This window comes from Eptatretus burgeri, chromosome 14 (assembly GCF_056783735.1).
Source record: "Eptatretus burgeri isolate ZD-2024b chromosome 14, Ebu_testis_v1, whole genome shotgun sequence".
Classification (NCBI taxonomy): domain Eukaryota; kingdom Metazoa; phylum Chordata; class Myxini; order Myxiniformes; family Myxinidae; genus Eptatretus; species Eptatretus burgeri.
Window position 1 is genome coordinate 51,362,995 of NC_140974.1, and position 10,000 is coordinate 51,372,994.

At 44.4% G+C, this 10,000-nt stretch overlaps 1 protein-coding gene across 1 annotated transcript in view; it reads left to right on the forward strand.

Annotated features, from left to right (window-relative positions):
• Positions 1-8,668, forward strand: part of PPIL3 (peptidylprolyl isomerase like 3) — a gene marked incomplete at its 5' end in the record, with an annotated part of 18,101 nt that extends 9,433 nt beyond the window's left edge. Inside the window, 5 exons of the mRNA XM_085853475.1 lie at positions 27-101; positions 5,975-6,068; positions 6,237-6,304; positions 6,972-7,090; positions 7,744-8,668. Coding sequence (XP_085709601.1) covers positions 27-101; positions 5,975-6,068; positions 6,237-6,304; positions 6,972-7,090; positions 7,744-7,870 — 483 coding nt within the window. The remainder of the gene's footprint in view (positions 1-26; positions 102-5,974; positions 6,069-6,236; positions 6,305-6,971; positions 7,091-7,743) is intronic.
• Positions 8,669-10,000: the final 1,332 nt, after the last annotated feature.

Consider the following 10,000-nt stretch of genomic DNA (forward strand, 5'->3'; position numbering starts at 1 on the left):
CTTATCATGTTTCTCTGGACCGACAGGCTGTGACTCTGCACACCGACCTGGGGGATTTGAAGTTGGAGTTGTTCTGTGAGCAAGTTCCAAAGGCATGTGAGGTGTGTTCATATCCAGTGGTTATTAAATACACCGATATCATAGCATCAAACAGCGTAAGCATCAAAAGTCAAGCAGGTGTCCTTGTTTTAAAAATATATATATATATATATATATATATATATATATATATATATATATATATATATATATATATATATATATATATATATATATATATATATATATATAAGATCGAGGCTCATGGAAGAGTGAGGTTATGCAGAGTAAAAGGCAACATAGTGACAGTGTGGAAACAGCGGGACGACTTGCAGCAGCATTCCAACTGTTGCTTTACTGTCACTGTCACTGTCACTGTTTTAATAAGCAAGGGAATGAATGAACAGGAAAAGAGGAGGAGGTGAAGAAACAATAATTCTTCACAATTGAGAGATGGAGCCAAAAACGATATATCATGAAGTTTCAAAATGTTGTGGACTCATGATGACGAAATTTGGTGGATGAGTTGATTAGGGGACAAGAACAAGCCGATTCGATTTTGGTTCAGATTTGGCCTATCAGTGGGATACAAAACGTAAGCTGTTCAGCCTGGTAGAGGAATGCACTCTACCGAGTGCCGTTCTCGTTAACAATATGGATTTAATCAACCTCAGTTCCTTTTGCTCTGATCTATTTTAACATAACATGACAATTGTACTGTTGCGGTTCTGCAAAGCCGGCACTCCCCCAAGGCTACGGCATACAACATACAGCGGTCCCGAGACAGTTATTTCATTTGTAGCTGTTTTAGATAGCCCTTTCCCATATGTTTAGTGGGTTTATAGGATAAAATGTGCTGTGAGGGCTTCTCTGCATGTCTATTTCTCTTCTTTATCTTTTTTATTTACTTTGCTGCACACACTATCTTTTCTTCATGCATGCATGCCTACATCGTAACAAGAGACAGCACATTCGTATATGCCACTAAAACCCCATTGAAACTTCGCGCCATTCCCAAACTGACCATCACGTCAGACCTTCGCCATACTCAAACCACAACGCTATATCATTCCTATAACCATCATAACACCCTTATTAAAAAAATCCTTACATCCATTCAAGCTCACTCACCTCACCATAACCGCTACAACGCTTCAACCACCTCACCATAACCGCTAAAATGCTTCAACCACCTCACCATAACCTCCACAATGCTTCAACTACCTCACCACAACTGCTACGAATTACTCGACCACAGTCACCACCCGGGATGCCCACCACTGTCCTTTGAACATGTCGGGGAGCTATGGACGCAACCTACCATTACAGATGCTTGTGTTTGAAACATTCTGGCATGTAGCTCAAAGCGTAAGGATGCGCTAGAGTCTGTTCAACATTGCCTGGATAGCCCGAGCGTGCCGCTCAATCATGGCCCCCGTTTGGTGTCCAGCACATGTTAATGGCCAGAAAGCACCTCCAGAAACCCCAAACACGTTAATCTTGCATAGTAGAGTTCCTTCGCATAGTCAAGTTCAGAAGCGAATGAGGCCATTTTTGGCATCTGGTCCTTGCAGGAGCATGGCTAATACGTGGAAAGCATCCGTGCACCAATGGGTACGCTGGAGAACCCTACCCTGATACCCGACGATCCTGATCTGACTTTGGGCTCCTCCTCCTTCGCCAGGCATTTATAAAGGACCCTGCAAAGGAGTTGAAGGAGTGCAGTTCAGTTCCGTTCTTGGCTGTTAGTCCTGAGTTCTGAGCTCTGAGTTCTGGGTTGTTGAAGAGACACACATTTGGCTTGGTCGGCGGTATGGGGCGGAAGGCGGAGTTGAGCAGGCGGAGCAGAGCGTAGGGTGGGCGAGCAAACCAAGCACCAGACCGATCACAGTTATCAGATCATTAGCAGTTACATTTTGACTTTCTTACACTTCATTAGTAGACTATCTTCTCGCACGTTATGTCTCTTGTCTTCTGTCTCGTCTGTTGTGGACTCAAAAGAGCAATCGGCGAGGGTAAGTCCAGCCAACCATTCTTTTCATAGCGACGCCACAGACACGCACTTTTCCCCATTTTACCTTTTCTGCACTTCATTTGCATTCCATTGCACCTCATCACACCTCCTCAAATCATGCACCATAGACCTCCCCAGTTTTCTTCCCTCCTCCCCCCTCTTAAGTGACTGGGAAGCGTGGGCCCGTCGGCCGTGCCAGGCACAATAGAGGTCGCCAACACATCTTACTTTCTCTCTCTCGCTCTTGCACTTTAACTTTCCTCGGGGCATATTTATGATGGCGCCTGTCTTGTATAGTGTAAAGTTAATATTGTAGAAGTTCTTTTATATCGGTATAAGTCTGCATTCTGTTCTTTATTGTGCCTTTGTAAGTACTTGCATGCCCTTTTGCTTCATTTATTATAATAAATATTATAATAAAAACAAAGTCCTTAGCAACTTATACAAGCAATAGTTTCTCAAGCTCCAGAAGCTAATATCCGGTTATTTCGATTTTCCCAATAACGTGTGTTGTAAAACTTCATCGTAAGATATTTCGGTCAGTTTGTGACGGACCACCATGTATAATACACTGTTGTGATGCTTATGCTATGGGCTTTCAAATAAACCCAATAACTCAATATTGAATTTTTGCGACTTCCGACTGGTTTTGTACTGGAGGGTCACAAATGTACCCAGTTCATCCTGTCTTTTCCTCCATTGATCCAGCAAAGTCCTCATGTTATTGTTAGCCGAGAAGTTCTATCCCACGTGATTTGTTTTTATTAGCCGGTGTGAACTCGCGCTCTGCTCGGCTGCACCTGATCCGGTGGGTATTACAGTATGTATCGAGGGGACAAGACCCCCCTTGGTGCGGCCGACCACAGGTAAGGTATCACGCGAAGTCGTGCAACCCTGCCAGGGCTGGCAGTACTAATCATTTGTGGTTGCTTAGCAACCTGCCAGTGTGCGGAGTCGTCGCTGCCCGGCGGCGTCAGGATCAGCATTTGTGAAGGATCTGAGTGCTTCCCCTTGTGGCGAGCCTCAAATCCTGGATCCACAACAATACATTTGGATTTATAAGAAGTATATAGATATATTGTTGTGGGCCGGGGGTCGGTGGCGAGGAGCGACTGCAAGGTGGAGCAGTAGGGTCGTCTCCACCGAGTACCTTGAATTGAAGCTCGTAACCCTTGGATAACTCCAAAGGTCAAGGGTCCCTTAGCTGACCGTGGACGCCAATATTTTGACGGCGTGGGGGAGGGTTAATTGCCTAATTTCAATATACCTAAGTACCCACGTCGTCTAACTATCGGGGAAAACCACACCCTCGACGAACCTCGGGCGGAACGGGCCGTTTACCGAGCCCGATCCGGGTGTAAACCAAGCGGGGATTACCAAGATCCGTCGGTCCAAATGAACAATTACAGCAACAAGGCCTCCCTAATTCCCAATATGCACCATGCTAAACCAATGAAAGAAATGACAGCAACGAGCTGGTACATTTAACAAGAGGATTTATTTATGAACAATAATCGGGGAGGGGAGCACACAAAGAGCAGATAAGAGTTAAAACTGAATATGCAGTCAATGTACAAGGGCGAGATACTTAAGCAATGTCTACTTATCCGACTGGCGCCACACACACACACACACACACACACACACACACACACACACACACACACACACACACACACACACACACACACACACACACACACACACACACACACACACACACACACACACACACACACACACACACACACCGTGCGGTAACGTCGATCTTGCTCAGTGACGGGACCCGAATCCGCGCCGATATACCAGGTACCGAGGGACCAAGGATTCAGCCACGGACACCAGACAGCTCAAATAATGACAATGCGAGGGATCACTGCGACGAGACCAGAGCCAGCGACAAGACGAGACCAGCGCCAGCGACAAGACGAGACCAGAGCCAGCGACAAGACGAGACCAGCGCCAGCGACAAGACGAGACCAGCGCCAGCGACAAGACGAGACCAGCCAGCGACAAGACGAGACCAGCCAGCGACAAGACGAGACCAGCCAGCGACAAGACGAGACCAGCCAGCGACAAGACGAGACCAGCCAGCGACAAGACGAGACCAGCCAGCGACAAGACGAGACCAGCCAGCGACAAGACTAGACCAGCCACGAGATGACCGCGCCGTCTCATCTATTTCTTCTCCGACCGGGGTCGGGCGTGGGGAGGTGGGGGGGGGGACGTGTCTCACGTCACCGCACCCCTCATTCGCCGGGGGAAATCGGCCGTCTCTCCGTGATTGGTCGGGGAGCGTGTCGGGGCGTCTTGATCCCCCGCCCCCGAAGAGACTTTGCTTCTCTTGGAGCTCGCTCTGCGCCCATTGGCTGAAAGACGGCAAACGCGCTCGCACCCTTCCGATTGGCCGAAGCGTGGAGTCAGAACTTCGGTGACCGAGGGAACTCCGCCCACATGCGTGTTCGGCACGCCATCGTGCGGGGAATAGTCCATAGTGTTATTTTTGTGGATATAAATTCTGGAGCTAAGAAAATAACTCGCAGCGCACACATGAAATTCCCGTTAGACACAGGGGATGGATTCTAACGATACAGTATACACATATATTTTTCGAAATAACTGAACTGTGGGGACTCTGGCTGTTTGTGTGCAAAAGGTTTCCAAATCCATAACAATATATATATATATATATATATATATATATATATATATATATATATATATATATATATGTATACATACATACTGTACATATACGAGGTGTGTTCAAAAAGTATCCAACCTTAATTTTTCGTGCGTAAACAAATGAAGCTTGGGAAGCGTGGTTTGGTGCACGTATGTAGGCGATCCTAATCCGTATGCGTGAATATTTTCCCGCCTGCAGAAGTTGTCATTCGCCGACAGACCGCCGATGAGTGAGGAAGTGTAAGTGAGCACCGTCGGATTTTCCTTTTTGACAAGATGACAGAAAAACTTGAACAACGCTACTGCATCAAATTTTGTGTAAAGCTTGGCGATTCCCAAGTGGAAACGATCCGCAAGATTCAACAGGCATTCGGGAACGAAGCAATGGGCTCCACACAGATAAAAGAGTGGTACAACCGCTTCAAAGATGGTCGCACATCAGTGGAAAGTGAAGCACATTCTGGTAGGCCCTCAACCTCCCGAAATGAGATCGTCATTGACCAAGTGAGGACCCTGCTGATGCAGGATCGTCGAATCACGATCAGAGAACTTGCAGTCGAGGCGGGCGTCAGCATTGGATCCGTTCATTCCATTGTGACTGAGGATTTGGGCTTAAGGAGAATCTCAGCGAAGTTCGTGCCAAAGCTGCTAACGATCGAGCAGAAGCAACTCCGTTTGGAGATCGCACAGGACATGCTGGAGACTGAACAGCGATCCCAACTTCTTCAACACAGTGATCACTGGCAATGAGACCACAGTGATCGTCATTTTCTCAAAAAGGAAAATCCGACGGCGCTCACTTACACTTCCTCACTCATCGGCGGTCTGTCGGCAACTGACAGCTTCTGCAGGTGGGAAAATATTCACGCATACGGATTAGGATCGCCGACTTACGTGCACCAAACCACGCCTCCCTAGCTTCATTTGTTTACGCACAAAAAATTCAGGTTGGATACTTTTTGAACACACCTCGTATATATATTCAGTCTTATGAAGCAAGATCAACAAAGGATTTGCAAAGCTTTAACAACAACATCCTGTATTCCTATTTTGGCTTTGATTGCAATAGCATGGAACATTATAAATGAATGATCATTCCGACGAATCTCCAAGGCTCTTTGTTGTCGTGCCAAACTACAGATAACCTATCATTGTGTCGTCAATGCGGATGTATAAATGGAGAAGGAATTTGTGTACAGCTGAGACTCAGATATGCCCATGCTCTGCTGTGTGCAGAACTTCCTTGTGCTATGTGCTAGCGATTACTATGATGGTTGTATCTTCCACCGTAACATCCGTGGCTTCATGGTGCAGACGGGGGACCCAACAGGTGAAGTTTATGATTGAGAATTTTTTTCGGGCAAGCACGTGCACGCTTCTTTTCGCAGAACTGTTTGATGAAATGGCCATTAAATCATGATAATGGTATGTGACTCACGCTATGACGCAATACTTGGAAAGATTCAAATGTAAGGTAATGTCCTGACCTTTCATGCAGGTACAGGCAAAGGAGGCACCAGTATCTGGGGACGAAAGTTTGAAGACGAGTTCAATGAACACCTGAAGGTTGATGGATCTTTATAGCGAGTAAACAATGATGTGCAGTTTGACATTAGAATTTGCGGAGACAATTGATCAACGTTCGGAAATGATCTTTAACTTTCATCGTTATTTAATAACAGATGTGTATAAAAGTCAGTGTACATGACAAATTTTAAAATGTGCAAACTTTTGTGTATCACCTCTTTATAGCGTTCATAACTGATCTGCCAGGGCAACCGAGCATGCACGTTTGTCAGGCCAATAAAGGCGAGGTAGTTAATGACAGCAACAAAACATTTTTCTGAAATATAGAAAAGCTACCTTATTAGTTGTTTGGGTATTCAACCCGAAAAAAAAATATTTTGGGATGCTCAATATCTAGAACATATCTCACACGTGTACTGTATTTGGCAATAACCACCGCACCAGTCGGTAGCACACTGCATCTCGGCTTAATCGCAATCGGGTTTTCTCATGACATTACTCATTTCAACGTGATTCACAGGAATGGCGATAGACATTTTCCACAGATATTTTTGTTCATGAACTAAATGGCATCCCTTCACATTGTAGATGTTAACTGCATTGACTTGATTGTAAACTTCATATTACATCCGGAATACTAGTTTAAGCCTGTGAACAATGCATTAAGTACGCTGTGTTGTCCTGATGATGTTGTAATTTTTTCCAGCACAATGTCCGTGGGGTGGTCTCCTTGGCTAACAGTGGACCTAACACCAACGGCTCGCAGTTCTTCATCACATATGGCAAGCAGCCGCATCTCGACATGAAGTACACCATCTTTGGGAAGTGAGTCACATGTGTAACTTTTATGGCCTTATACATATTTTGTATGTGAAATAAAGACAGGAGAGAATTGTGGGTAAATCGAAAAAATTCAATTGGAAAAAGGGAAGGGAAGTTGAGAGGATAGGGAAGAACTTGGAAGTAGTGGGGAATTTTGGGGTAGAGTGGTAAATGAAAGGTAAGGTGCTTTGGATGTATAGAGTATGTTTGAATGAAAGGACTGGGAGGAAGCGGTGGGGTCGTGGAAGGGGAAGGAGGAAGGTAGGGGCCATGCAGGGTGGAGGGGGTCAGTAAAATGAACCAATTTTGTTTGCGCAATATCTAGAATGTCATCTTTGTCACTGGCTTTTGTATACTGTACAAGCAATTGTTTCGCAAGCTTCAAATATTTTCCTCAACAATCCAGTTTGGCATTCAGCAGTTTTAAGCTGCTTCATGCAATGACATCACTGAGATCAACTGGGTGGATTAATATATTACAAATAGCTTGGGTTTTTCATCATCGCAAGTTGTCTTGCAGATGTATTTGAGATATTCTGGTCCGTACAAGGTTCAGGCTTTCATTTTGAGAAAAAACGTTATTTATTATTTGGTTGGATTCGGACCGAGAACGGCGTCACGTGAACTAACCAATCAAACTGGCTTTCGGCATGCAGGGTTATAGATGGGCTCGAGACGCTGGACGATTTGGAGAAGCTGCCGGTGCAAGAGAAAACTTACCAGCCACTAACGAACACTTGTATCAAGACAATAACGATACATGCTAACCCCTTTGCACCATGACATGGTGCGCATCTTGTTAGCCACCTGGCGAGCCATCGATGCAAAGGACTTGCACAGTTTATGATAATATGATGCTGTGCCTGGTATTATTGAAACACACAAAAGTTTATATTTGAATGTAAAATTCAAGATGCTTTTTATTTTGTTAAAAATAAATCCAATATTTTCATTCCATAATGGTCTGAGCTCTAGCCACATGGCTGAGCCATCATGTTATGATGTTCCCATATTTTTTGGAAAGCCCAAGGGACAGCACACATGTTGATGAATTTCCCTGCCTGCAAAACTTAATCTGCAAACAAACATGAAAAAAATGCAAAATATATGCCTACAAAGATGACAGTTTATAGCTGGGTTGGGATTAGAACCCAGGCAAGACAGCTAGGCAACCCTGCCAGTGTTTTCAAACTTGTACATGAGGAGAAGTCGGTGTACCTTTTTGCATAAATGATGAGGACTCATAAACAGTACTCAAATCGACTCGATCGATAGAAAGCAAGGAGCAACTTATCTGTGTGTGTTGTAAGGTATTGAAATGTGTGGTTTTGTCGTTTACAGACTGTTCTGCTTTAATGCGAATCACACAAAAGCTTCATCACTGAAGAAAAGGTGTAAGCAATGAAAGATTTGGGGTTTGTAAATAACACTGGGAAGAAACTCCTGATGGTTAAAAAATACAAAAGTGTATTTTGCATTCATTAGTTTGACAATCTTTTTTGATTAGTTTAAGAGTTACCAAGTACTGTTTTTCTGTTTTACACTGGGGAAGACTAATAAACTTTTAAAAACAAAAAAAAACCTCGAGTCAAGTTCATAGTAAAGTGAAACTGTTCCGAGTGGCGTTCTCAAGGTATTACAGACGAGATACTTGCAATCGGCCAAATATGAGATGCGTATGTGGTCTGGTGTACTGTATATATTCTGATTATGATGTACAATACTTTGTTGCAGAGCGTTGGTGCTGTCAAAGTAGTTTCTTGGCAAGGATTATATTGTATATACATATATGTATATACATATATATATATATATATATATATATATATATATATATATATATATATATATACATATATGTGTATATATATACATATATGTGTATATATAAATATATATATATGTATATATAAATATATATATATATGTATATATAAATATATATATATATATATATATATATATATATATATATATGTATGTATGTATATATATATGTATATGTGTATATATATGTATATATATGTATATGTGTATATATATGTATATATATATATGTATATATATGTATATGTATATATATATATATATAAATATATACTCATATCCATCCTCGCTGTCATTGCCGCCAGCATGGCGAATAGCTGGGCCATGTCGGGTGCGCTTGGGTGAGCCGTTTCGGCAGGGATTGGGGAAGGGTTTTGGTGGAGAGGGGGAGGGGAGGTGTCATACACCGCGGCCGCTGCCGCACCCATTTCGGGCTCTGGGTTCAGTTGGGCGAGTTCGTTTTCCTGTACAACCAACATTTCCTGCACGGGGATTTCATCCTGAGCCATGGATTCTACACATTCTACACATTCTACATCCGTTTCTAATACCCCCGGCTCCCGCTCGCCTTGAGACGCCATCTTGCTTCTCGTAAAGCGTTAATTTAGCTCGCTCGTAATTTGGAGGGAATCGGGGGTCGCTCCTCTCACCCCTGGACCGATTCCCGTGAATTTAGCTGGAGACAGGAGAGCCCGTTTTCCTGTTCTCCGATACCAGTGCCGCGAGGAGGGCGATGGATTTGTATCGCACGACCTGACACCAGTGTTACGGATTCGCGCCCGCCGGAGTGCTGACGGCCACGTAACTCGAATCGCGGCACGTCGCCCACCGGACGGACAATCCAGTCGTGACCCTCTCGGACTAACGCCGGGAACCAGTCACGGGTGGACCTTTCGGTCTCACCGCGATCGAGCCAATCAGCCCCCGCGTGGGATAGGGTTGCTCGCCAAATTCGACCTACCTAAGTACCCACACGGAGGGTAGACCGGGCGATCGCACCTCGCCGCAGGTCGACTTCGGACACGGGCCACTTAAGTGACCCGTTCCGTACTATCGGGATAACCGAGCGGTGTTATCGTCGGCCTC